At 47.0% G+C, this 27,922-nt stretch overlaps 3 protein-coding genes across 3 annotated transcripts; 1 reads left to right on the top strand and 2 right to left on the bottom strand.

The window, feature by feature from the left end:
* Positions 1–138: 138 nt before the first annotated feature.
* On the bottom strand, positions 139–11,233 carry MPDU1 (mannose-P-dolichol utilization defect 1). Its single transcript, XM_042473523.1, has 7 exons — positions 11,003–11,233; positions 8,616–8,681; positions 8,012–8,144; positions 5,733–5,818; positions 5,017–5,135; positions 2,412–2,522; positions 139–594 (listed from the first exon to the last, which is right to left on the bottom strand). Exons 1-7 carry the CDS (start codon positions 11,094–11,096, stop codon positions 475–477), a joined length of 729 nt encoding a protein of 242 aa, XP_042329457.1. The 5' UTR covers positions 11,097–11,233; the 3' UTR covers positions 139–474.
* A 207-nt stretch (positions 11,234–11,440) lies between these two features.
* Positions 11,441–12,829, top strand: LOC121933946 (protein ANTAGONIST OF LIKE HETEROCHROMATIN PROTEIN 1-like). Its single transcript, XM_042473926.1, has one exon. It carries the CDS (start codon positions 11,441–11,443, stop codon positions 12,827–12,829), a length of 1,389 nt encoding a protein of 462 aa, XP_042329860.1.
* A 1,656-nt stretch (positions 12,830–14,485) lies between these two features.
* Positions 14,486–26,056, bottom strand: CD68 (CD68 molecule). The gene is given in 9 exon segments (XM_042473925.1): positions 14,486–15,449; positions 16,902–17,069; positions 17,505–17,577; positions 20,000–20,119; positions 21,897–22,107; positions 22,109–22,363; positions 22,395–22,433; positions 22,435–22,597; positions 25,872–26,056. Coding segments are annotated over 9 exon segments (1,236 nt in total). The 5' UTR covers positions 25,939–26,056; the 3' UTR covers positions 14,486–15,309.
* Between the last annotated feature and the right edge of the window lie 1,866 nt (positions 26,057–27,922).

Genomic DNA, 27,922 nt, shown 5'->3' with positions numbered 1-27,922 from the left:
CAGGATGCCCTGCCCTGCCCTGCTGCATACAGAGGGTGGAGTTACCATCCTCCCATTCCCCAGGGTATTTGGTGTGCAGGAACATCTCAGGGGGAAGGGGAAACACACACTCAGGAGCTCCCCTTGGTGGGGGGATGCTAGAAGTAAGGAAGAGTTGTATTTCATGGTCAAAGTTTTGCAGAAGGGGGCAGAGAAGCTGGAAGAAGCCTCCTCTTCCTCCTTTCCCACCAGAAGAACCTGCACAGTGGTCCTCTGCCCAAGCTCTACAAAAGTCCCACATGATTCCCAGACACAGGCAGTATCGTCCCTTGGCTCAGAGCACAGAAGGAGAGATCCTAAAAAGCAGCCAGGTGTATTCTCACAGCAGAGGTAAAATCGGGAGGAGGAGGAAGAAGAGGTCTTCTCTCCCCCACTTTGCTTTTTCTGGGGCACCTCCTTGTGAAGGGTGGCAAACGACAGATCTGCCGCTCTCTGCTATTCCTTCTTGCGTTTGTCGACTGGGACGTTCCAGTAATAGATGAGCTGCCCCACGATCAGGCTGTTGCAGACGGAAGAGACGCCAAACGTCAGAGCCATGAGGGGGTCATTTGTCTCCTGCAAAGTAAGAGAGAAAAGTAGCAGGCTCCTCTTGGAGGAATTTGGGGGAACAGTACCTGTTTACCCATGTGGCTTTGCTGAGCTGCTTGTTCCTCAGCAGCTTTGGGGAAGGCTGGAGACACTGAAAACAACCAAGGAGATGTGCAAGACCTTAAAGACTAATGAGCCTTATTTGGTACAAACTTTCAGGGGCTTATCAGCCTCTTGATGGGCTGCTGTTCATAAAAGGTGCTGTCATAAAGAATTTGGTTTGTCTTTTAAGGTCTCACAAGAGTCTATGCTGGTTTTTGCTTCTTCCTGCACCAGGCTAACAAGGCTGATGCCCTTCTGGAGAAAGAACTGGTTGATTTTTCCCCCTCCATGACTGTATCTTGAGAGCAAGGGCACCTCTCTTGTTTCAAGAAGCCACTCTGAATGCGGGAAGGTTTAGGCAACAACAAGGGTGGCAAAGGGCATGTACTGGAGCTCACTGGGCCGCACCTCTGGGGCTCCAATTCTGCCAACCAAAAGTGAGGAAGCATCACTCCCAATCATTTCTCCAGCTGTTTGGGGGACCTGCAAAGAGCTTTCTAACCTTTCAAATGTTCATTTCTCTTCAAATAACAGGGTTTTATTAGCTGAAAAAATATTGGAGTGGTTTGGATTCCTGGGTCCCCAGGGTCCCTAAGAGCTGCACATTTCCCACCCAAATTAGCATTTGCTAAGTGTGAACCTAACAGGAAGCCTAAGACCCTATTACAACAAAGGTCTTTCCAGCCCAGTGTTCTGCTCACAGACACTGGTAGCCATCACTGCATCTTGTGGCAGAATCCAAAGGCTAGAATCGTTTTATAATGTGAGCACTTCTTTCTGGCATTGCCCAAGGAGTTATTTTGTAATGCCCTGCACAATGGGATTTCCAAGCTATTCTGGCCGGTGGGGGGTGGGCACTGGGACTATTCTGTTGCTCTGCAGCTGGGCTGGCAGCCATTGTTCATCCAGACCTCCTTTTTATTGGCAGATAGGATTGCCAGCACCCTATATCCTTACATTTCAGGGCCCAAGTCCTGAAACTTAGGGATGGATCTAGAGGTGTTTGAGAGAGGGAAACAGGGGGAAAGGATTGGACCAACGGAGAGTGCACGGTAACCAAAGCAGTCTATAGCAGGGCCAGCAACACACAATATGTATCTGCGCACACACACATTAGCACATTTTTCAAGACAGATTTCTCCCCCATCACCCTGAGGACTGGAAATGAGGAGCCAACCCTGTTGTTGGAGTTTATGTAAAGAATAAGAGGGTGCTTACACAGAAGCTTATATAGACAATTAAATTGAAGTGTTAAACAGGACCCCAGCTACCAGTTTTTCTGGACCTCTTATTTTTACGGCTGCTTTTGTTGCAGTTCTCTACTGGACTCTGAAGGGCTGTTCTGGAAAAAAGAGAGTGCCCTGGGTCTAGCCTCTGAACATACAAGTGGCAGCAGCCAGGGATATAGTTAGGATTTTAGGAAGGGGGGTCCAGACTAAGTGCCACCATTATAATGGGGCTTGGGTGCGGCAGTGCAGCAGCACACACCATTCATTTTTCTAATGGAAGGGGGGTCTGGACCCCAAGACACCCCCCCCCGGCTACGTCCCTGCAGCAGCCATAGACCAAAAGATAAATATCAGAGATATGATGACTATTTACTCATAAATAATAGGATTCTTTCCCACTGATTGCTTTGGTTTCCTCATCAACAAGAGCTAAACTTTGATGTCCCCTGCTCAGCACTAAACCTATCCATTTTGATACCCACCCACTGACTTTCTCACACAAGCTCAGCCTACCTGGATGGAAGTGAAAATCCGTGCCAGGGACCCTGCAAAAAGCATGGAGGCTGTGATGGCTGAAAGCTGCCCTGTGTGCCCATTCCGGTAGTTTGTGGCCACTTGCAGGAGCTGCAGAAAAAAGAATTATGTTATGCTAACAGGCTATTAGGAGCTATCACCTTGAGTAGCTGCCACCTTGAGTAGCGTGTGGCTTGCTAACGTTTATTTTTTTATTCAATGCATTTTAAACAATTTTTATTCTATGGACAGTTTAGTGGCATCTTAACCCTATTTTTTGCAAGTTTTTACTTATGTCTTTGTGGGCACTGTTATCTGTTTCCTCTGAACTTTGTAAACTGCCCTTGAGTGTCAAGGGATATGTAATTAATCCTGATTATCACCACCTTAAAAATAATTAATCCTGATTATTACCACTAGCATGATCGTCAATTATCTGCTTTTGCCATGATTCTTCCCCGCCTGCCTGCTGTGGAGAGAGGTAGCCAGAGATAAGATAAAGAATAGCACCAGTATTTATGAGACTGCAAGCCAGACTATACTCTTGTAACTTTTTAGATTTGTATTTACTGTACACTCATTAATAACTGAATGTGATCCCCAAAACCTACCTCTTAAGCCAGGCAGTGCTCAAGCAAATGATTTCCGAGATGCTGCAGATCAGTGCACTGGGAAAGTGGTGTCAGCACCACTCACCCAGTTGCAGAGAGCATTGAGACAAGCAGTTGTGGTAAAGTCGTAAGGGGCCTCTCCTGTCCCAAAGCACCCATGGCTGGGAGAGTGCTGAAAACGTCATTTTTCACCATGCCGATCTATTGTCTCAGAAATCCTTTGTTGAGGGTGCTGCTGGGCTTGAGTTAGGTTTTTTGGGGGTGGCTTTGGCAGAAAAAATGATGATAAGGGAGTTCCATTGTTGCTGTATCTGGTTATGCAGGCTCTTGGCTGAGGTTTTTGGGGAAAGGTGGTATATATGAATAAAGAAAGACAACAACTCTCTGCTTGCAACAGTACTGAGCTCAGGATCCCTCTCCTCTTCCTGCGAAGACTGGATCTCCACTCTTGGGCCCAAGTTACTTGCAGGAACGCATCTCCCTACATAATCCGCTCCGCACTCTCAGAACAACAGGGAAGAATTTTTTGGAATTAAAAACAACTAGACTAGTTTCAACTTCCCAAAGAGCTTTTACCATAGCCGTTCCTAGACTGAGAATAGTCTCCCAGAAGAGACCCGTCTCACTACCTCCTTAGAGACCTTCAGGAGGCAAGTTAAGATGCAGCTCTTCCAGCGAGCATACCCACCTGATTTTGGATAAGACATATAGATCCACCTCCTCGAAAAGGATTGGAATATCTTTATTCCACAGTCACTTTTGATATCCTGTTTTTAATTGTTAATTCTTATGTATTTTTATTGATGTGCTTGTATTTGTATTTTATACTAGGTTGTAATCCCGCCTCGATCCACCTGGGAGAGGCGGGAAAACATAAATAAAATTTGTATTTTTATTATTATTTACGGTATTAGCATCACCCACAAATATGAGATAAGAAACATCTCAGGCAGGAACAGAAACATTGTGGGCCCTGCTGGAGTTGCACTATGCCATTTAAGGAACAGCCTTGGCCAAATCACCAGAGCCTCAAGACCATGGACCACAGTGAGGTGCCCACCTCCCACCAACCCCTCCACTCTTCAACCAGCTGGGATTTTCAGACTTCAAATACAGATGTCACAGAGACAGGTCTCTTTTGCACTGCAGAATTAGTGTTATTAATCTACTTTAACAGCTATGATTCTCCTCTATGTAATCCTGGGATTTGTAGTCTGGGGAGGCCCTAGAGACCTCTGACAAGGACTTCTACATTCCCCTCCCTAAACTGCAAACCCTAAGATTCTGTAGGATTGAACCATGACCTTCATCTTTATTCATATTCTCCATTTTCCTCAAGGCTGAGATTCAAAGTGCCTTACAAATTAAAATGATTACCATATAATTTAAAAAGTACAAAAAGTCAACATTAAAGTAGAATTAAGCATGTTAAAACAACTAAAGACATATACTTAAAAAGGATTAAAAGCAGTTAAAAGCAAAGCAGCACCTTCTTAAAATCCCTTTCTATAAAAACCTTAAATTATTAAAGCCTGTGTCTCTGTGTGCCTTCAAGTCACCTGCCAATTTATGGTGACCCCATGAATTTCATAGGGTTTTGTCAGTTTCTTCCTCTGAAATGTAAAATCTATTTGAATAATAATAATAATAATAATAATAATAATAATAATAATAATAATGACTTAGCCTACTGACAGAATGACAGCAGGAGGGGGCCATTCTGGCCTCCATAGTGAGGGAGTTCCAGGAACTGGGGGCAGCCACCAAGAAAGCCCTGTCTTGTGTTCCCACCAACCATACCTGTGAAGGCGGTATAACCATGGCAGCTGAAGTGGAATCACAGTGATATAACTGCAGAGTGTGAAAGAGACCTGAGACTCAGCAAAATCTTCCCTTCAAGTTGGCTTGAATGCAACTGCACCTCTTATGAGACAATGCCACTGCCACTTACCCACCCTCTTCCTAGGCAAAACAAGCCAGAGGAGAGGCCTTACCCTGCTTATTACGACAGCAGGCATGTTAGAAGCCTGAAGCATGGTCACAACAGCCGGGGGTGTGAATGAAGACAGTAGGAAGGAAAGGATGCCCAGGTAGACAAACAGGAAGGACAGACCTGCGAGAGGAAGGGATTCCACTTGAAAGGCTATGACAATGTACACTTTGAAATAAATTAGTCTCTTAAGGCTTTAATAAAATGCCACGTTGAGGCTTTGTGCTAGAAAGAAACCAAGGTGGGTGCCAGTTGAATCTCCACGGGAAAGGCATTCCACAAATGGGGTGCTATAGGCAAGGAGGCTCTCTCCAATGTCCATTTATTTTGTATGTCCCCCACTGGTGGGACATCGAGGAGGACCCCTCCTGCAGTCCTCAGGGAAGAATATATAGGAAGAAGCCCACATCTGTGACTGCATCATTTAATTTTTTAAAAAAGAAGCATGCTTCTAAACCTCATGATATATTTAAAACCAAGATAACACCAGGTGGAATCATACTTGGTAAAATCTGTGGAGCTAGGGGGAGACTGAATGGTATCAGGCCCCAGGGCCACAACCCTTTCCATCCAATATCTCCCCCATCCTCAACACCTGCCTCTTTGCTGCCCTCCCTCAGTCCTCTGGCTATTCAGTGGGTGCATAGAATACCCTCTCCTTTAGCAGAGGCTAAAACAGATACACAATCCAGTACAAAGATGCTTTATCCCCAAACGTACCACGTCCCGTGTGTCCTGCAAAATGTTGTACCAGGAACCCAATCACCACTGTCTGCACCATGAGGAAGAGAGCTTCACCCCAGGCACTGTCAGGGAAAGAAGAAGGGTGGGTGTGCAAGTGGAACATGGGATCTCTTATTATTAGCAACCAACAGCAGCAAACCTCAAGTGTTCCTTCAGTCACTTTGTTCTTCCCGTCTACACCTGCCCAGGCTTCTCTGTGGCTGCTCACAGCCTTTGCAACTCCCTCCTGTTAACATGACTCCCTCCTTGCTGTGGGATTATGGGAGCTGTAATCCAACACACCCAGACGGCATCAGAGAGTAGGAAGCTGCAAGGTCATCACATCTAAGGTTTAAAGCAAGAATGGGCAACTGTTGGGAATCAGGGAGCAATATCACACACACCCAACAACACTCCAGGAAACCATGGAGGGCCCCACTCTTTGCAATATATATTGCAGGAGGTATATGTGTGTGTGTCTATAGCCATCTGAATGCCCTCTAACCAGCGCTGGGCTCATTTTTGCCACATTTCTTCCCCCTTGGGCTGTTTTCAGTCCAAGAAAGGCCTTTTATACAACAGAAAGTAACTGAGAAGTCAATTACTGTCTTTTAATGCAAGGCCTCTCCTAGGCCTACAATGGCAAGAGGACAAAAATGTGGCAAGATTCTCCCCAAGACTAGTAACTGATTTTGCTGCTTGTTTTGTTTTGATCTTTCCTCCTTTTGTGCCTTGTTTTTAAAACTCTGCACCCAAAGGAAAGGATGGCCTTATTACTCATAACTGCAAACCATTGTGGGGCCCTTTTTGGCTGAAGAGCAGAGTAAAAAAAAGAGAAATCAGTTGTATAATAATAATATCCTGCCCTCGTTCCAAGGTTCTGAATGATGCTGTATTTGCTGATCCCCACCTTCCACTGTTAGGGATGGAGGGAAACATCTTGAGGGAAAAGGATAAAGGAAGCTGTAGTTGAACATATGCAGAGGCCATCAGTCTGGGGAAGACTGAATTAGCTCCTCACAGTTCAGAGAAAATCATGATCCTTCTGATTAAAAGCAAAGGTAGAGGCCTGGTGGGTTTGCTGTTTCTTTGGCGGGATACAGACGGGCAGGGGAAGACGTCTTGGAGGTGTATTCTGCTGAATACGGAGCCTCCAGACTGCCCGCCCCGGGGGTGTGGCTAAGGTGTATGGGGCTTCCACATGGGAGGCAGTGAAGACGCCTCACCTGGGGCTGTTTCTGACCCGCAGTTTCCATACCGCCACCTCGCAGGATGCTGCACAGAGAGAGGCAGCTTCCGCACGGGCGGCCAAAAACGGGGCTTTTTTTTTTCTTTTGCCGGCTGGCGGATGCACAGCTGCGCAGCTGCGGTGGTCAGCACCGGCAGCAGAAAGCATATGAGCACATTTAAAGCGCCCAGGCCCCTTTAAACTTTTTCCCCCGCCCTGCCCAAGAACAATGGTGGTCTCCTGCCAGCTGGTAATCAGCTGGTGTTGGCATCCTTGTCCGCTTGCACGTTGCCAGTGTCACCAGCATCATTGATGCCTCCTCTCCTTTGGTCCCCTCACTCTTGCTGAATCTGCAATGCACAGCCACAGCTGTCGCCGCTGCCACCGCTGTCCCCCTGCCATCCCCCATCACCTCTCTTGTACATATGTAAATATTTAAAGTTTTAGCGTTTTTTTATTGTTAGGTGAAAATGGCGCAAGAATGTGTGTAGGGGTTCACTTTAAATTCCAAACTTTCCACAATTCTAGCAGCGCATGCGTACATGTTGCTCTAGGGTTAGGGTTAGGGTTACGAGCATTAAAATAGAGTGCAGCTGTGCTGCAGCTTCCACATCTGCATGGCATCTGATGCTCTAATTAGAGCCTCGGTGCAAACTGCGCATGTTCCAGGACCCCGACTCATTATGCGACGCAGCAGACACGGAGCTTTTAAATGGGCAACTTAAATTAGTGGCATAACAATTCTGGCGTACTGGTGCAGCAGCTTATAGACGGAGCTGCGCAGTTGCGCAGTATATAGAAAAGAAGCGGGGAAAAGCAGCACCTTTTTAATGCCACTTCTTCCCGCTTGGGGCGTGCGGGCAGCGTGTTCATGGCGGCATTCAGGTAAGGGCCGTCTGAAGGCTATACCTTCATGACGTCATGAACACACCCCTTTTTGCCCGTCTGTATCCTGCCTTTATTTCTCTGAGACAGCCAATAATCCTGCTTTGAGGTTGCAGCTGTGATCACTGAAGGCCCTTCTAGAGAATCTCAGACAATGCCATACCTGAATGGGAAGCTGTGGGAGATGCTGTAGACCATGGTGCCTGTGATGGCCATGAGCTCCAAAAGGATGGCTTTGAAACTCAGCCCCTCTGCGCTGTGGGCCCGCATGATCTTGATGATTTGGGGCAGCTTCACTGCAGAAACAGAGAAGAAACCGAGAATCCCCTAGAAGTCATACTGCTTGAGCTGCAGTCCTCCCAAAATATATTTATTTCCCCAAGCTCTGGAAACTGGTGGTTTCATCCATCTTTAAGGAGTTGTCAAAAGCTCTAGGCTCCTCTCAGCCAAGTAAAGAGAAACAAATCACAACTCAGGGACCTTATCCCAGAAGAAAAATGAGGGTCAGTTCTGTCTCTTCCCTTTCTTTCTTTCTTTGGGTAATAACCTAACTACTTCTTCAAAGAATTTACTTGAACTGAAATAATGGGGGCTTTTCTTCCACGCTGTCCATAATATCACTTTAGGGAAGGATGAAGCTACCAGAATGGGGTTTTCTCCATGCTGGGCCTTCACCTCAACTGACCAGAATGGCTTCTTGGCACACATACAGACCAGCCGCTTTCATGTTTAAAAGTCATGTATTTATGGGAATCTACTGTTCATACCCATGAGGGAACCAGCAACGATGGCGAATCCGAGTCCCTTGCTGATGAAGATTTTGAGGCATGGAACTAAAGGAAACAGGGAAAGGGGGGAAAAGGAAAAAAAAAAGAAAAAGAAAAGATTAACCATCACCAAGTATAACCTCTATGGCAAATGCCTAACATTAATGAAGTTTGACACTGCTTTAACTATCATGGATCCATCCTATGGAATCCTGGGATTTGTAGCTTTGTGAGAGATTCAGCCTTCTCCGTCAGAGAGCTCTGGTGCCACAACAAACTGAACTGCAATTCCCAGAATTCCTCACCATTGGCTATGGTTACATCTACACTGTAGGATTAATGCAGTTTGACACAATTTTAACTGCCAAAGTGCAATGTGATGGAGTTCTGGGATCTGCAGTTTTGTGAGCTATTCAGCTTTCTCTCTCGGTGAGCTCTGCCATCACGACAAACTACAAATCCTTGGATTCCACAAGATGGAGCCATGGCAGTTAACGCAGTGTTGAAAAGCTGAGGATATAGTATATCTTGATTTCAGTAAGGCCTTTGACAAAGCTCCCCATGATATTCTTGCAAACAAGCTTGTAAAATGTGGACTAGACAAGGCAACTGTTAAGTGGATTTGCAACTGGTTGACCGGCCGAAGCCAAAGGGTGCTCAGCCATGGCTCCTTTTCATCTTGGAGAGAAGTAACCAGTGGGGTGTCCAGTGGGGCTCTGTCCTGGGCCCAAGGCTATTCAACATCTTTATCAATGACTTGGATGAAGGAATAGAAAGCATGCTTATCAAATCTGAAGATAACACCAAATTAGGAGGAATAGCTAATACTCCAGAGGACAGGATCAAGATTCAAAATGACCTGAATAGACTAGAAAGCTGGGCCAAAGCTAACAAAATGAACGTCAACAGGGAGAAATGTAAGGTACTGCACTTAGGGCAGAAAAATGAAAAGCACAGATATAGGATTATGGGAGACACTTGGCTGAATGAAATGGATCTAGGAGTCCAAGTAGACCACAAGTTGAACATGAGTCTACAGTGCGATGCGGCAGCTAAAAAGGCCAATGCGATTTTAGGCTGCATCAATAGTAGTATAGTGTCTAGATCAAGGGAAGTCGTAGTGCCATTATATTCTGCTCTTGTCCGGCCCCACCTGGAATATTGTGTCCAGTTCTGGGCATCACAATTCAAAAAGGACATTGAGAAACTGGAGCCATGGGTCCAAAGAAGGGCGACTAAAATGGTGAAAGGTCTGGAAACCATGAAGCCCTATGAGGAACAACTGAGGGAGCTGGAGAAGAGAAGGTTAAGAGGTGGTATGATAGTCATGTTTAAATACTTGAAGGGATGCCATATTCAGGAAGGAGAAAGCTTGTTTTCTGCTGCTCCAGAGACTAGGACCCAATGGAGCAAAGGATGCAAGCTCCAGGAAAAGAGATCCCAGCTCAACTTTAGGAGGAACGTCCTGACAGTGGAAGGCCCTCCTTCCTTGGAGATTGTGGTGGAGTCTTCAAACAGAGGCTGGATGCCCATTTGTCAATGGGGATGCTTTGTGATTTCCTGCATGGCAGAAGAATGGGGTTGGCCTGTAAGGCCCTTCTTGGGGGTCTCTTCCAACTCTATGATTCTATGAATCTGCTTTATTTCTTCAGTGTAGATGAGACCTAGACTGCATCTTCACAGCAGAATTCACTGTCGTGGCTCCATCCAGTTTTGTGAGCTATTTAGGCTTCTCTGACAGAGGCCTCTGGTGCCACAACGAACTACAAATCCCAGGATGGCGTCAGGATCGTTTAAATGGTGCCAAACTGCATTAATTCTGCAGTGCAGACGCAGCCTCCTTTCCTGCCTGCCATCCAGGGAGACCTCAAAGGAGATTGCCCTTAAGGGCTTCAAAGGGAGAGAGCTTCCAGAGCAATTAGCTGCAAAGTGAACTTTCCTTAAAGTTAAACCCGCAACTTCCGACCAAAACCAAGATGGCGCCAAGTGGCTTCAGCTTCTCCTCAGTGCTTTTTACGCCGCTTCAAAACCCTTTTTAAATACATAAAGGGCGAGAAAAACCACTACTCAAAGAGCTGCTCAAAGGATACACACTTTATTTATTATAAATGTATAAAATGTATAAAATAGAAGTCCTTTGCCAGATTCAAAGATGGAGAAAAGCCCTCCCCCAAAGTTGGAAGCTGGTAAAAAACAGCTACTTCCGCTACGGACAAAATGGCCGCCCGGGGACTTCCGGTTGCGGCTAAAGATGTCGGGCGCTCCTTTTCGCCCTTCACCAAAATGGCCGCCGTGGCCATGCAAAGTCACTTCCGCCTGGAGCGAGCGTTGCCAGGACGACGGCGCTGCTCCCGAGGGAAGGGGAACCGGGCGAGGCCCCGACTCACTGTGCAAGAAGTTCAAGCGGAGGATGAGCTCGTGGAAGCAGGGCTGCGGGAGGATGTGCGGGACCAGGAGGCCTTCCAGCGCTGAGGCTGCCATTTTGATAAAAGGAGTGAAACTTCCGCTTCCATGCCGTCTACGCTCCGCGCATGCGCCCTCAGCTTAAGGTAAGAGACGACTCCGTTGTCGTGCGCATGCTCAGTGACTCCTACTGTTCATCCTCAGCCGTCCTATGCGCATGAAGTGTTGGGGACAAGGTTCCGCGCATGCGCACTAGCCGGGATGCCTGCTGTATGCGCATGCGCCACTTGGCCAATGGAATCTTCTGAATTGGTGTGAAGCATTCGCGCCTGCGCACTCGCTGAGATGGCTGCTTCTCCTAGCGCACGCGCACTGTGACTTTGCCTCATCCCCTGGCATCCCTGCCATGGCCAAGGGACAAAATGGCTGCCAATGCTCAGCAACCATCTTGCCCCACCAGCACCACTCCTGACCCTGGCCTGAGCACTGAGGGCGAGGAGGATGACCGGTTGCTGCCCGCCCTCAGCCATGGCACCGTGGCCCTCTGCCTGCTCTACTACATGCGCCTCCAGCGTGGTCGGCGCCTGCGCGAGGCCGCCCGACGCCAGCGTGCTGCTCGCCACCGCAGGACCCAGGCACGCTCACGACAACGATTTGCCCTGCTTTGGCTGTGCCGGATACTGGCAGGGAGCCCTGGTGTGGCAGGCTCGTGCCAAGATGGTGGTGGTCAAGATGGTGGCAGCCTGCCCAGGTTGCTGCGGGAGCGTCGCCTGTGGAGCAAAGCCCGCAGCTCGGCCTTCTGGGACATCGTGCGGGTCAAAGCCTTCAGCCCGTGGGAGTGGGTCGAGAACTTCCGCGTCTCCCCCGCCACGTTTGACTACCTCTGCGCCCAGCTGCACGGCACCATCCAGCGCCAGGACACCAACATGCGTCGTGCCATCCCGGCCGATGTGCGCCTCGCCATGACCCTCTGGCGCCTGGGTGCTTGCACCGAGTACCGAGCAGTGGAGCAGCTCTTTGGCGTCTCCCGATCCACCGTCTGCAAGATCTTGCGCGATGTCTGCGAAGCCGTGGTGGGCATCCTCACACCCGCTTACGTCTGTCCTCCGAACCCCGTGAAAGTGGCTGCCGGGAACGGCTTCCCTTTGCCCCAGTTGGCCGGCGTCTTGGGGTCCCTCCATATCCCCATCCGGGCACCCAACGAAAATGCTGCGGGCTACTACAACCGCCACGGCTGGCACTCAGTGGTGGTCCAGGCGGCCGTGGACTCCCGCGGGTGTTTTTGGGATATCAACGTCGGATGCCCAGGAAGGGTGACGGACACCCAGGTGCTGTGGACGTCAGAGCTCTACCAGCGAGCCCAGGAGGGCATGCTGTTCCCAGAGGGTTCCCAAGAAGTCAGTGGCGTCCAGGTGCCCCTTTATTTGCTGGGTGGCTGCTCGTACCCCTTCCTGCCTTGGCTTATGCGGCCCTATCGGGGCAGGGACTTGACTCCTGTCCAGCAGCGGTTCAATGAGTATGCCGAGGCAGCACGGACGGTGGTTGGCGTGGCCTTTGGGCGCCTCCGGGGACGCTGGCGCTGCCTCACCAAGCGCAATGACACAGACGTCTCCTTCCTGCCCACCCTCATTGCTGCCTGCTGCACCCTCCACAACATCTGTGAGGCGCGTGGGGATGTCTTTCAAGCATGCTGGATGGAGGAAGAGGAAGGGAGTGGACTGCAGGAGGAACATCCTTTCGATGATGGTGGGGAGGAAGATGCTGAGGCGGCAGAAATCCGGGATGCCCTGGCGTCTGCACTGAGAGGGTGATGTCAGGAACAGAGACTCCCAAAGTTACTTCCTGGAATTCACTGCCAGCAACATAGTGACTTCCAGTCCCGGCTCAATCCTTCTGCCCTACTTTCCATTTGCCAGGCATCAGCTGCTGCCATCTGACAGCATCTGTTCCCCTGACTATCAGGAAGCAGCAGATTGACATTTCCACCTCTTCCTGCAAGCAGAGCAAGATCCTTGTTACAATTCGCCCTCGCACCGGAGATTGCTCACATGAACTGGGTTGGGAATGTCAGTCACTTGTCAGTTGAGAGGGAAATAGACTCCTGTCCATCTCAGCTGCTGCTGCCCTGAAAGTGGGGACCAGGGGACTTTCACTGTTCCTATTCATCCCCTTGAACTAGGGAATACTTAGGGATCACGAATGCAAACTGGTTATGAGTGCATAACTCTAGGTTATATATTCGTAACTGCTGTAGCGAGTGTTGAACATTATCTTAATGCATTGCAATATGCAGGCTCTGTATTTACTTAAAACCCTATGTCTGGGAGATAGAGACTTTGGAATTTGAAGGGTTGTGGCTCCTGAGAACAGCCTTCCTTGATACACACAAACCTGCTATTTTTACTGACTTTCTACTTTCCATACTTTGGAGTCTACTGAAATATTGAATCTCCCTATCTAGAAGTCCAAAATACTCCAAAAAGCAAAACTGTTTTCATGGCTGGCTGAGATAGTGACACCTTTGTTTTCTGCTGGTTCAATGTACACAAATTTTGTTTCATGCACAACATTATTTTTAAAATACTATATAAAATGATCTTCAGGCTAAGTGTGTAAGGTGTACATGAAACAAATGAATTTCGTGTTTAGACTAGGGTCCCCTCTCCAAGATATTAGGTTACGCACACATATATGCAAAGACAGGTATTCCAAAATCCAAAACACTTGTGGTCCTAGGCATTTTATATAAGAGAGATTCAGCCTGTACTCAAGGAACCTGTACTGCATGAGCGCATGGAAGGAAGTGGGTTGAAATCCCTAAAAATTCATGCTATGATAAAACAGTTGATTTTAAAGGTGCCACAGAATTCCTTCTCCAGTTTCCTATTGTTTTAATACTGAAGGAGGCTGAACACAACTGTCTTTTATGAAAACTAGAGGAGAATAGAATAAGATGAGGGTGAATGGACTGCTCCCAGTAATGATAAGAGCAGGGCTAGTAGAATTTAGGAGTGTACTAGACTGGGATATTGATTTAGAAATTGCAGAGTGGATGGGTGGCAGACAAGGTAGATATCCATCTTTAATAAAATCTTCCTGAATTTGTCACTTGCCTCCTCCTGTGTTGGATTAGAACAGTTATAGCTCAATTTAAATACATCACTGGAGTTGGGTTGGCTTACCTGGAAGTTACTTTAAGCTACTCTCAGTGTCATGCTGGATGCAGGAAGCAAATAGAAGTGCCTTTGAGCATGTGCAGAATGTGATTCTCAAACCATAACCCATTTTAAGATATCTAGGATTAGCGGGCTGTTTCAGGACAGGAACGGAAAATCTGGATTGATCAAAAGAGAGGTACTGGCCCTTAAATCCTTGGTATGGGCTACAGAAGGGGAGCGCTGTTTCTTCTTGTTACGTTTGAGCTGATGCACAACGAAGGCATAAAAGCACCACTGCTCCAGAATTAATTCAGATATTCTCACTTCTTTTATTTATTTGTGAGCAATCCAGTGCCCATTCTCAAGGATTCAGAGACAATTACAGGTGGAAAGGATTCACAGAAGAGGGCAGATGAACAGAGCTCCAGGCGGGAACAAGGAAAAGATAAAGGAAAAAGGACATTTGGATATATCGAATGCATATGAGCCAATTCATTCTTACTATGATTTGGTGGGGAAAAGAGGAAACAGTTCTGGACCCATTGTTTCCTACAGTCAAAGTGAATCATTCCCTTAAACAGCTGATCATTTGCTCAGAAGTAAGACTTTTGTTTGCCCTGAGCTTACTCTTTGGGACTCCCTCTTGAGGGGATGTCCATAGGTCAGGAGCCCTGGCTTCTCTGCTATAATTTAACTCCCCCCCCCCTTTCTCTCTAAGAAGAAACTGACCTCTCCAATGGAGCCCAAGGCCTCTGTCCTAAGAGAGCTGTGTCTCCATGAGTAATGCTTTATGGAGAATCACTGAAGTTGGAAGGGGCTTCAGGGGGACATCTAGTTCAGTCCCTCTGCCATTTTTGTTCAACAATCCATGTTTTCTGTCATAGTGAACATATCATGATTTCTCCGGTAACAAACTTTTGATGTATGTAAACTCTATCCTTTGGCTTTGGTTTCCCATGTAATTAAGCAGAATTAAGATGAGCATGAGGGAATAATTAAGAGGCAGATCACATTAATTGTCACCGAAGACAGTTGTTGCAAGGATAAGGAAGACCCCCACCTCTCCAAATTTTCTCAAGTCTCCTTTGGCCCAGGCATTGCTCCAGAAAAAGGCAAGATCCGAAGAAGATTCCTTAGAGGGTTTGGTACCCAGAGTGTTTCCGCCGCCGTCCAACTAAGAAAGCCACGATGACGATGAGGATGAGGAGGCCGAGGATCACGCCCACCACGATGGGCAAAGTGTTTGAGCGCCTCTGCTCCAGACAGACCTCCGCTGAAAGAAGGATCAAAGAGCGAGTGAGGAGGACACATATTGGATAGGTAGAAGAGAGCAGAAGAAGATACACCCCACATTCCCAGAAGACTCGGTTTGTAGATTCAAAAGGGTGGTTGGGGAAAAGAGAAAGGCAGGGCTTCTAGTTGGTCTGTCAAGATTGGTTCTTTGGCTCATATAATTAGAGAAGGAACCCTGAGAGCCAGTGGTTTGAGTGTGGGTTTAGGATTCCTGGGGATTGGGATTCAAATCCCACTTCAGTTATGGAATCTCACATGGAATCCTGTGTTGGGCAAGTCCCACTCCCTTAGCCTTAAGAGTAAGGCAATAACAAACTTTCTCTGAACAGATCTGGTCAAGGAAACCAGGAGAAGCAGAGGGGTGTCATGTTTGAATGTTGGATTTGGGAGACCAGGATTCAAATCCCCATTCAGCCTAGGTCAGCGATGGCGAACCTATGACACGCGTGCCAAAGGTGGCACTCAGAGCCCTCTCTGTGGGCACATGTGCCGTCGCCCCAGCACAGAGTTTGCCAGAGTGTGTTACTAGAAAGCCAGAGGGACATGGCACTTTGCAATAAATAAGTCTAAAAGGTTCACCATCACTGGCCTAGGTAACTCGATGGCTAGCCCTAGTGCAGTCACCCTCTCTCGGCCTCAGAGGAAATCAATGGAAATTCTCCTCTGAAGAAGTCTCAAGAACCAACATGGTACAGTGGTCTAAATGTTGGATTAGGACATCAGGAGACCAGGGTTCAAATTCCATTTGGACATGGAATCCCATTGGGTGGCCTTGGGTAAATCAAACTCTCTCCGTCTCAGAGGAGAACAATGGCAAACCTTTCAGGAAATCCTCCCAAGAAAACCATATCAGTGCTAAATCTGTAGCTCAGGCCACTCCTGATGCAAAAAGCCATATACTTTTTGCATTAAAGTAAATGTGAAGGTTGTAGAGAAACTGGGCACCCTTCCCTATGCCACCATAACTTGCTTAGCGGGCATTTAAGAATCCAGATTAATAATAATAATAAATTGTTCATTTATTAACCGCTTTTCCAACGATCAAAGAAATGTACAGAAATTGTTAAAAACAGACAATAAGAACAGTAAAAACCACATCTTAAAAGTAGATTATTAAAATAGATTAAATGCGAGCAAAATTTAAAAACATCCAATGACATTGTTAAAATCAAAAATCATAGATACTATATATCGATAGGGGAATATATAGATTAAGCCATGATAGGAGGGAGCAGAGAAAAAGGAACATGCCCACTAAATTGCCAGGTAACCCAAAGCCAAGCAAACTGTGAACTGTACAGAGGATGAGAGTGAAGGCCCACAAAAGCATTTAAGAGGACATTGCTTGCCAGAAAGAAACACGGCACACCAAGGTAGCTTTGGAAACTTGAGAATAAAAGAACCCTTATTAGGAAGATGGGAGAACACGTACCTTCCCCAAATTTCCCAGCAGGCAGCCCAAAGGCCTGGATGCGTTCCCGCAGGACGTTCAGGCGAAAGCCTTCGGAAAGGGCCAGGCTCCGGTTTCGGCACTGGTAGGAGTGGCCCAGGTGGACCTCGAACTCATGGAGGGAGGCATTGCTTGCTCCAAAGGACCTCTCTGGAAGGACAAAGAGGTGGCTGAAACAATCGGTCACCCTGCATCCTGGCCTCTGTTTTCCTGACTGATGGACCGGGTGAATTATTTATGGAAGACATGGTAAGCTCACACCTCAAGTCCCTCTGAAAATTAGTCCGAAGAAAGGGTCAACTTTTAGGAGCTCTGAATTCAACAAAATCTCTATTCCACCTTCCTGCAATCGTTTAGTTTGGAGGTGCACACCAAATGAGTCCAAAATTTCCTCTTGTGGACACAAGTTTTGCACTTCTAAGAAATTGGATGGCAGGCGAAAATTCAACCCATGCAGCATCCACTTTCCATCCAGGCATTTCAGGTCAGGGAAACATGGACACACAACAAGCCGTATGTGGAGTACAAATAGCATCCCCAAATATAGAGCTAGCTATCCTCCCCAAACACCAACAGCTGCCTCACCTGTTGCCTCTGGGAACTGGTACGTCAGGTTGGCTTGAATTCGGCTCAGGTAGTAGGTGTTTTGAGTTTCGTTCTGGGAGAGAGAAAATGTGGATTACTTCTTTTTTTGACACAACTGGGCACCTCATATATTTCTTGTATATGAGGAAGTAGACCCAGTCGATTAAAGTTGATGCTACAGGTCTACCTGAAGGTTCTTCAAGGGCACCATTTCACCCCATGCATCTGAGGAAGTAGACCAAGTCTATGGAAAGTCCTTCCTGGGTACCATTTCACTGCATGCATTGGAGGATGTCTATGCCACAACTTCTTTCGCCCATTAAATCTCAAAAGTGCTACAAGATCCCTTTGCATGCTGATATTCTAGGCCAATACGTCTAGATCACACAGGGTTTTTTAAATGGGATTTAAAACAGGGAAATCCCACAAAAGGGGATAATTTTCACATGGCATTGTGGGCTTTGAGCATTAATGTAAAAATAAACTGCACAGAAAGAGGACAAAATGCACTACTTTTTACTTTTGGGATTCTCCCAAGAGTAAAAAATGGCCGGTTTTGTCCACTTTCTGTGCGGGTTATTTTCCTAGTAAAGCTCAATGCCTGACGTTGTGTGAAAAGATCCCGTTTTTGCATGGGATTTAGGCACTTAGCCTCCTGTCTGATAAACTCTAACTCTGAATTCTGTTCTTAAGTTTGCAGCAGTTGAAGTAGGCTGAGGATAATGGTGGAAGATGGTGGGAGCAGAGAGAAACTAGAACATTTTAAAATCTCCAAAAGTGGGACGGCAGAGGTTTAGTTTGGACCGTTCTTGCCAAACTGGGACACTTGGAGGGCATGGACGCTTATGAATGGGATGCCTTGGCATCTGCAGAAGGGGTTGGGTTGGCTGCGTGGCGAAGCGCTTTGGCAGAGCCTGTCTTTCTTGCCTTTGGCTCCTGAGTCAGATTGTGACTCATGGCTCGCTCCCGCCGTCAATGAGTCCCTATGGAAATTTGCCCGGCTTTGGAGGAGTCATCATCATCACAACTCCAACCGCACCCCTGGCACTTTGGACGCCATGCATTTTGTACTGTGGATGCAGGGAGGACGTCTGTTTGGGGCACCTGCTGTTTGTTTGTCCTTTTAATCTTGCAGGGATGCAAAGCCTAGAAAAGTTCCTTTTGGGGGCCCTGCCAGATGCAGGAATGATTGGAACTGCAGTTCCAAAAAATAATTTGGGGGGAAAAAGCCATTTCCTCCCCAAACCTGGGTATAATTTGCCCAGTTAAACAAGTTGAAGAATTCCTTACCTAAATATTTATTTTCTTAACCGACTCCTGTAATTTATTTTGGATTCATTAATCGACTTTTAAAATAGATTGCTCTTGTATTTGTTTTTCATAGATCTGCAACAACTCATGAAACAAGGTGTCTGTTTTGAATTAGTAATCCATTAAACAAGGCTTCACAGAGGCGTTGCTGCTGTGTTAATCTGGAATATCGGCATGCAAAGGGATCTTGTGGCTCCTTTGAGGATAATGGCGAAAGAGGTAGAATTCAAAGATATAGCCGTGTTAATCTGCAGAATCAGTATGTAAAGAAATCTTGCTGCCCCTTTGAGACTCACTGAAAGAAAGGAATATTGGCAGCCTGAGTCTACTTCCTCAGATGCATTGCTGTGAAAGGGATGTGGCATAAGCTTTCCTAGACTGGGTCTACTTTGTCAGATGCATGGAGTGAACTAGCTAGGAAAAAAACATTACACTCATCCCTTTATATCTGTGGCTTTGATATTTCCGGCTTTGATTATTCACTGTTTTATTAATATGTTCTCTCTAGGAATATCTAGGTTCTCCAGTGCAACTCTATGGTCAACTTTACTAAAATTGCACTGAAAGACCTAGAGATTCCTAGAGAGCCTACTTTACTAGGCCTTTGTAGCTCCTCTAGCGCAACTCTATGGTCAGTGTCTGTTCGGATGTTAACCATAGAGTTGCCCTGGAAGACCTAGGAGTCCTAGAGAGACACTCTACTAGGCCTTTGTAGCTCCTCCCAGGGCAGTTTATGGTCAGTGCCTGTCGGACGTTGACCACATGTTGCCCTGGAGGACCTAGAGAGTCCTAGAGAGAACACTCTAATAGGCCTTGTAGCTCCTCCAGGGCATTTTATGGTCCGTGCCTGTCGGCATTGACCACTGCCCTGGAGGACCTAGAGATTCCTAGAAAGGTGTCCTCTCTGGTAAAAACATAGTGTTTTCGTTATTTGCAGTTTTCCCACATTCACGGGGGTCCAGTGCCCCTAACCCTAGCGAATACGGAGGGGCGAGTGTAGCCTTCATCTCTGCAATGCTAGAAGTTTGAGGACTGAAGGAAAATTTAATGGCCTGGGAGAAAGCATTCCTGTTTGGTGGAGGGCCAATGCCCATGTTTTGCCCCCACTTGCAAAGCTGCCCCCTGGTTGTCTCCTCTTTTCTTGGGGAGACTTTCTGGGAGAGCCGAGCGCTCCCCATGTGTACCTTGGTGAAAAAGAAGGAGAGAAAACCCTCCGGGAAATGCAGGTTGAGCATGGCATCCTTGTCCAGGCAGGACCCCGAGGCGTTGGTCTGGTTGGGTTGCAAGGCAAAGTCTCCCCAGACCTGGAAGAAAGAGAGAGCGAAGGAAGGAAGGAAGGAAGGAAGGAAGGAGGGAGGGAGGGAGGGAGAAGTAGAGGGATGAGGATAGCTTTCTTCAACTGGGTTGGACTTACAAATAAATCTAGTTTTATCAGGAGGCCGAGCATCGAAAGACCTTCAGAGAGAGGGAAGGCGGGATGGAATTGTTTGAATGCAATTAAATCAAAATAATTAAATTCAAATTTTTATTTCAGTTTCTCACATCGACCATCACAATGAAACTCCTTCTTTCTCCTTTTTACACTTAGGCTACGTGCGCAGATACACGCCGGTCTCCGTTGCTGGGTTTTGTGTCCCATTTCTGACCGAAATGGCTTTAGAAAAAAGGGGAACTGAGGGTCAAAATGCAATATTTTCCCCACAACAGACAGCTTTCCCTTGCAGCAGGTTGAGCTGTCCTGCTTCCCAGAATTCCTTGCTCCATTGTTGGGGGTCTGGACCCCACTTTTCTATCAAAATTTCCTAGGAAACTTTGGAAACCCCCCTCAATGAACCCGTTCGGTTTTTTAAATCATTGGGGGAGGCCCTGCTCTCTTCTTCGTCTTCCTTTTTAAGAAAGCTGCACTTTGTTTTAACTTGGCTGTGCTGCTGGGAAATGTTGTTTTCTGTGAATCTGCTATAACTTGTCAACAGAGTTGGGAAACATTCTGTGGTTTGGATCTCAACTCCCAGAATCCCCCAGCTATCACACTGGCTGAGGGATTCTGGGAGTTGTGGTTCAAATCATGGAATTCCTGCCTCTGCCAATTGATCCTGCTGTCCTCCATGAGATCCAGGATGCTGAGGTTGTTCCAGGGCCTGAAAGGAAGCTATGGGACTGTGTCTCACAATGCCCCTTTACTGTATCTCAGGTGCATGGAACTGTACTTCACAATGCCCAGTTATCCCTGGTACAGAAGATTGCATCTTGTAATGCCCTGTTATCCCAGGTATACACAACTTTATCATGCCCCATTATCCCTGGTACACAAGACTGCATCTCACAATGTCCCAATAATCCTAGTACATGAGACAAATTCTTGTAACGCTCCATTATCCCTAGTACAATGCTCCCGCATCATACGCTGGCACCTTTTATGCTGGAAGCCCTGCACCATTCAATGAATGGCACACGTGCCCACGACACTCGCACAGCCATCTGCACAAGCCCCATTATCCTCAATGGGACTTGAGCATAGGTGGAACTTGCCTTACACGGCGGGGTCTGTAATGGATCCCCACATACGGCAAGGGACCAGTGTACACAAGACTGCATCTCGTAATGCCCCCTTATCCCTGGTACATGAGACAAATCCTCATAATGCCCTGTTATCCTTGGTAGAGGAGACGAGATCTTGTAATGCCCCGTTATCTCATGTACTTGGAACCATACCCCACAATTCCCCGTTATTCATGGTAAATGGGACTGTGCCTCACAATGCACCATTATCTCGGTAACGGGATGGTATCTCACAATGCCCTCTTATCTCAGGTACACAGGATCATACCTCACAGTACCCTGTTATTCCTGGTAAATGGGATTGTACCTCACAATGCCCTGATATTGCCGGAACTGTAGCTCATAGTGTATACAGTATGGTATTTCGTAATGCCCCATTATCCCAGGTGCACAGAACTGTACACAGAATCACAGTGTCCCATTATCTCTGGGACACAAGATGGTATCTCATAAGGTACACAGGACTGTACCTCACAATGCCCCTAACAACACCCCAGCGATCTCTCAGCTCCATCCCCATACCTGTTGCTTTGCTTTCCCTGTGTAGCGGACCTTCATCTGCAGCCCCATCTCGGCTCGGAGGCAGACGTCCGTCTTATTCCTGACCATGTAATCGCCCACAAGGATGGAGGGTGTCAATGTGGGGTGGGGGGTCAGGGTGCTGTGGTGCAATGTGGTGAGAACGGTGGGTGCTGTGGTTCTGTTGGAGTGGGCTGTGGTGGGGGGGCTGTGGGGCCGTGGTGTGGTTGCGTGGGTGGGCCGTGGTGTTATGGTGGGGCGAAGGGGTGGGATGGGATTGGTGGGACGTGGTCTGGTTGTGGGGGTGGACTGTGGTCTGGTGCTGGGTGGTATGGGCCGTGGTGTTGTGATGGGGTGAAGTGGTGGGTTGGGGTCGGTGGGTCGTGGTTGGATGCTGCGTGGTGTGGTTTTTGTGATGAGGGGACGTGGCGCTGATGGGGTGGTGGGACTTGGTTGCTTTTGGGGGTGGACTTGTTGTGTGGCGTGGTTTGGTTGTTGTTGGTCATGGGGCGATGCGTCGTTGTGGAGTTGCGGCGAGTCGGTGGGTGTCATTTTGGTAAAGGAGGGCACAGCGTCACCCATTTGTTTCCTGTGGGGGCAACGAACGGCCACTGAGCCCTCATCCTCTGAACACAATGTGGGAGTCAGGAACCGCGGCCCATTTGTGGGGAGCAGAGGCACCTCTTCTTGCGTGGAAGTGTAACCTGGACAGAGATGCAAAAAGAAAGAGCATCAGATGACCAGTGCCCTGGCCAAAATGGCTGCGGAAACAGAGAAAGAGGCAAACGCCACCCCAAAGTCCACACCATTCCTGCCTGGATTAGAACTGGCACCCATTGGGTATCTCTTTGCGTACAGTCAGCCTTCTGCATCCATGGATTTTTTGATCCACATGTATCCAACCATCCAGGGCTTGAAAATATTCCACCCCCAAATATAAATTCCAAAAAGCAAGGCTTCATTGTGCCCTTTTACTGTATATACCAGGGGTAGGCAACCTGCGGCCCGCGGGCCGGATGCGGCCCGCCAAGGCCTTGAGACCGGCCCCCACCCGATCCTGCCGCCGATTGCCGCCGGAGCCTTTGGCCTCTCGTGTGAGGGTGTGGGGCCTTTGGCCTATCAGGAGGAGGTGGGCAAGGGGGGGCAAGTGGCAGGCAAGGGGCAAGCAGCAGGCGAGGGGGGCAATTGTCTATAGAAGCCTCCGAAACATGCATTTATATTAACATTTTTTTTAAAAATCAGCAATTTTTTTTAGTTGTCCTCCATTTTTTTAAAAAAAGTGTCCTCCACTTGAAAATTTTGTCCCACATTTGTCCCGGTTTATTTATTTATTTTTTTAAAAATTATTTATTTATTTTTTTGCTTCGGCCCCCCAGTTGTCTGAGGGACAGCAACCCGGCCCCTGGCTCAAAAAGGTTGCCTACCCCTGGTATATACTCTTGTGTAAGTCTAGAAATTTTAGTCAAAGGATTGACCCAAAAAACCTGAGTCGACTTATCCATGGGTCAATGTAGGTCCTATGCTTTAATTCTTATGAATAAGGAACCATCCCCCGGTGAAAGGCAAAAGTCTAATCTCTCCTGGAAGCACTGACCCCCCTCATTCTCTCATCTATCCAGCCTAAAACTGGAGTTTTATTAAGTTATTTGCCATTATTTTCCTTTGCTTCATGTCCCTAAATTTTACCCCAGACCTATCCATGGGTCATATCATAATCCATACTTTTGGCCCCAAACACTGCCCTCAACTTGTACATGTAGTCGACTTATAGTCGAGTATATAATGTATATTAGGGTATATTAGGGGCACCATTTTGCCATCCGTAGTATATAATGGGACTTGAGCATCCAATAATCATCCAATAATGGGACTTGAGTATCCAAACTCCTGTGGAACCAAACCAAACTAATACCAACAGCCCACAATAACAACAACAGTAATATCACAACATCAACAATCCTATTGCATATAACGGGACTTGAACATCATGGATTTTGGTATCCACAGAGGATCCTGGAACCAAACCCCAGAGGATACCAAAGCCCCACTGTAATCATCATCATCATCGTCGTCGTCGTCATCAATCCCATTGTATATAATGGGGCTTCAGCATCCACAGAATTTGTTATCCAAACCCCAGCAGATACCAATGGTCCACTGTCTGATCTTTTGATCATTGCTTTTAAGATGCACTTTGTTTTGTTCTAAGCTGTGAGCTGAGAAAGGTGGGATAGCTATCGATCAATCAATCAATCAATCAATCAGTCAGTCAGTCAGTCAATGGACCAGTCACTATATATTTATCACAGAACTGGGCTTCTCAAAGGGGCCCAGAGAGTGTTTTTCTCTTGCAAGAACCAGCCAGGCCTCGCATCCACCAGAATGACAAAAATAACAATTGCAGTAGTCAAAGGATCACTTCTGCTTTGGGAAAACAGGAGCGTCTTATCTTAAAACATTGCAGCAATTGCTTTGAAAAGTTAATTCCTATTTTTGGAGGCTTTGATGGAAAACGGGAAGTCTGGGGTGAGTGCATGTCAGAGAAGGAAACACAGTTTTGGGGTCCCCCTGGGGTCCCAGACCTTTACTTTCTCACTTTCAGGGGTGCAATATATCATAAGGGGTTGACTGTTGGACTACGACTCCAGGGTTCGAATCTCGGCTCAGCCAAGGAAACCCACTGGGAGACCTTGGGTGATAAGTCACATTCTCTCAGCCTCAGAGGAAGGCCATGGCAAACCTCCTCTGGACAAATTTTGCCAAGAAAACCCCATGAGAGCTGCCCCTTAGGGTTGCACATAAGTTGGAAACGACTTGAAGGAACACAACACCAACAAATATTGTATGCACCCCAATATAGTTCAATGAAATCTCCCAATTTCTAACATGGCAGTGACTTAAAACTGAGCATTTAGAGACAGCGTTTCAGCATCCAAAGAAATCAGCAAAAAGGAAGAAATATTTGGACTCTTAAGGGGTGAAAGATTTCCAAAGTCTCACCTTCTTCTTGTTGTTATGCATCTTCATTTCTGACTTATGGCAACCCTAAAGCGATCCTATTACAGAGTTTCTTGGCAAGATTTGTTTGGAGGAGGTTTGCTATTGCTTTCCTTTGAGGCTGAGAGAGTGTGAGTTGGCCCAAGGTCGCCCAGTGGGTTTACAAGGCCAAGCTGGGATTTGAACCCTGGTCTCCAGAGTTGTAGTTGTCCAATATACTCACATTACTGCCCCATGCTGGCCGCCCCCTTTTCTTTGGACACCTGAACCCTTTTTCTGAACCCTCTGCTGAAGTTATAAATAGCTCAAATGGTAGTAATTCAGGGACGGAAAGAAAAGTTAATTAGAAGGGTCCTAATTAATATTTAGGTTGTGTAACATAGTGGTTTGAGTATCAAGACTGTGACTCTGGAGACCAGGGTTCAAATTCTTACTCAGCCATATGGCAGGATTGGATAAATTGACGTTATCTCATGAGAAGTGAAAATGTAGGGAAATCTATAAAAGACTGGGAACAGATTGTGGAGTTTATCACACTGAGGCAGATTTCGGCATTAAAGGGAGATTAAAGCGCATCTACAGCATCCCGCGAATAAAGCGAAAATGGTGAGTAATTGCGCAAATGCTGATCACATACAAAGTGCTATTGGAAATGCATTGTCGCCAAAATCCTGAAAGTCAAAAGGTGTGCATTAATGCTTGTTTGTGACTGCTTTAATGGTGGGTTTTGTGCAACACCGTGTGAAATCACGCAGTGTACATTTTATGTTTTTAGACTGTGAGCCGCTTTGGGTCCCAATTTTGGGAGAAAAGCGGGATACAGATGAATATAAAATAAATAGATAGATAAAATCCCACCTCATCTGCCCTCTTTTCTTGCTCTCCTTTTCCCAAAGACCCAGATCTCTTCCAAAACCCCAAATCGGTCCACCTTGAAAGGAAGACAAATTGCCACGGAGGAGGAGCAGAAAAGAAACCAACCTGCCACAAGCAATACCGATCCGGTGAACCAAAGCAAAGACCACGGTGTGCGCTCGGGGGTCCGCATCTTTCCGACGGAAGACGCAGTTTCTGATTCTGGACAGTTTGCCTTTCTTCTACCGGTCTGGGAAGGTTCTCCTCTTCTTTCTCCTTCGTTGGCGAAGAAAAGGAAGGAAGTGAAACTGGCGCTCTCTGCAAAACGGTGACTCAGTTTTGGGGTCTGGATTACCACACGCCAGGGAGGCCCATGGGATCGCGCCAGGAGCCCTTCCGCCTCGTGGTTCGTTGCTTGACATGGCCTCAGTGGTACGGACCCAAAAAGGGACCCAAAAATGAGAGTATCGTCTTCTTCGTCCCACCATCTTCATTGATACCTTTGGCTGATGCGCCAAGTGCTCCCTTACCTAGACCTATAGAACCCAAAGAGGATTGTTCATGCGCTGGTAATGTCATGGATGCACTTTCTGCAATGCACTATACACTGGGCTACCTCTGTATCAAGTTCAGAAACTTCAGTTACGGTAGGCCATCCACATTTGCTGGGGTTAGGGGCACAAAACCCTTGTGAAATTGGGGGGATGGGACCTCAAACAAAAACTCAGTGGTTTTTTTGCACCAGAGAAAACGCTTCTCTAGGCATTTGTTCTCCAGTGCAACTCTTATGATCAACAGCGGCCAGACATTTTCCATTGAACTGCGCTGGAGGACCTACAAATGCCTAAAAGAAATGTCCTCTCTAGGAAGATCTAGGTCCTCCAGTGTGTTTTCTGCAGACGTTGCCCATAGAGCTGCGCTGGAGGACCTAGAGATTCCTAGAGAGAACATATTAATTAAATCCATGGATACTCAAAGCTGCAAAAGCCAAAGCCGCAACAATGGAGGGCTGATTGTCCAGACTGACTATTTGGTCATCCAGGCGTAATCGTATCACACAGTATTAAAATCATTCCACCTTTAAAGGTCATAACCAAGGTACCCAAAGTGTTGATTATGACCTTTAAAGCCTTTCATGGTTTGGGTCCAGGTGACCTTTAGGGTCGCCTCCTCCCATATAATCCATCCCATATGCTCAGACCCTCTGGCGGAATTTACTCCAACCGGTCAAGACTAGTGTCCAAAACACACTGCAGAAATAATTCAGTTTGAGACCACTTTAACTGCTCTCATTCAGTGCTAGGGAATTATGGGATTTGTAGTTTATGGTGGCAGCGTCTGTGCATTATGGTTGGCCAGTAAAGATCTCACTTTTAGGTCAGTCATAGCATGCTCTTTCTGAGGCATGCTCTGCTTTAGCTGTATAATAATACTACAGATCCAGAGTTCAGAGACATAGGTCCAAAACACATGGCAGAAATAATTCGGCTTGAGACCACTTAGAATCCTGGAATTGTAGTTCATTTTGGCACCAGAATTCTGACAGAAAAGAAGGCTCAATGTCTCATAAAACCACAGTTCCCAGAATTCCCTCGTATTGATCCAAGGGCAGTTAAAGCGGTCTCAAACTGGGTTATTTCTGCAGTGTGTTTTGGACCTAGGTTGGCAACTGTCAGTCAGGAGACTTTTTCTTCAGTCTCATTCACACCACATAAAAAAACGGTTTTCAAACTGGTGTAAAATGGTTTAAAGGGTCCTTATCCACACTTGCACAGAATTGCTGGCGCTGTTTGTTGGAGGGGGGGGCACAGTGCCCAACCCAGTTAAACTGGATCTTCCCCACATCTTTTTAAATGAATTGGTTCCGCGCAAGTGTGGACATGTTGTTGTTGGATTCGGTTCCCAGTGGCACTGTCACCCCTGTGATGCAACTCCATTTTGAATTGATCCTATCGATGAATGTGAACGCAAAGTGGATTAAATTGAAACGGGAAGATTCATTTTGGAAAACCTACAAATACCTAGAGAAGTGCTTTCTCTAAGAAGATCTAGGTTCTCCAGCACAAGTCTATGGTCAACCTCTGGCAGAGTTGCGCTGGAGGACTTGAAGGTTCCTTGCCCAGGCTGATGGGCTATGTTGTCTTTGGCCCATGCATGGGCTGCGGCCACCCTGGGGA

Source organism: Sceloporus undulatus, chromosome 6, assembly GCF_019175285.1.
Source record: "Sceloporus undulatus isolate JIND9_A2432 ecotype Alabama chromosome 6, SceUnd_v1.1, whole genome shotgun sequence".
In the NCBI taxonomy this organism is placed as follows: Eukaryota; Metazoa; Chordata; class Lepidosauria; order Squamata; family Phrynosomatidae; genus Sceloporus; species Sceloporus undulatus.
Note: the sequence above shows the minus strand (reverse complement) of the source record. Positions and strands in the feature narration are given on the sequence as shown.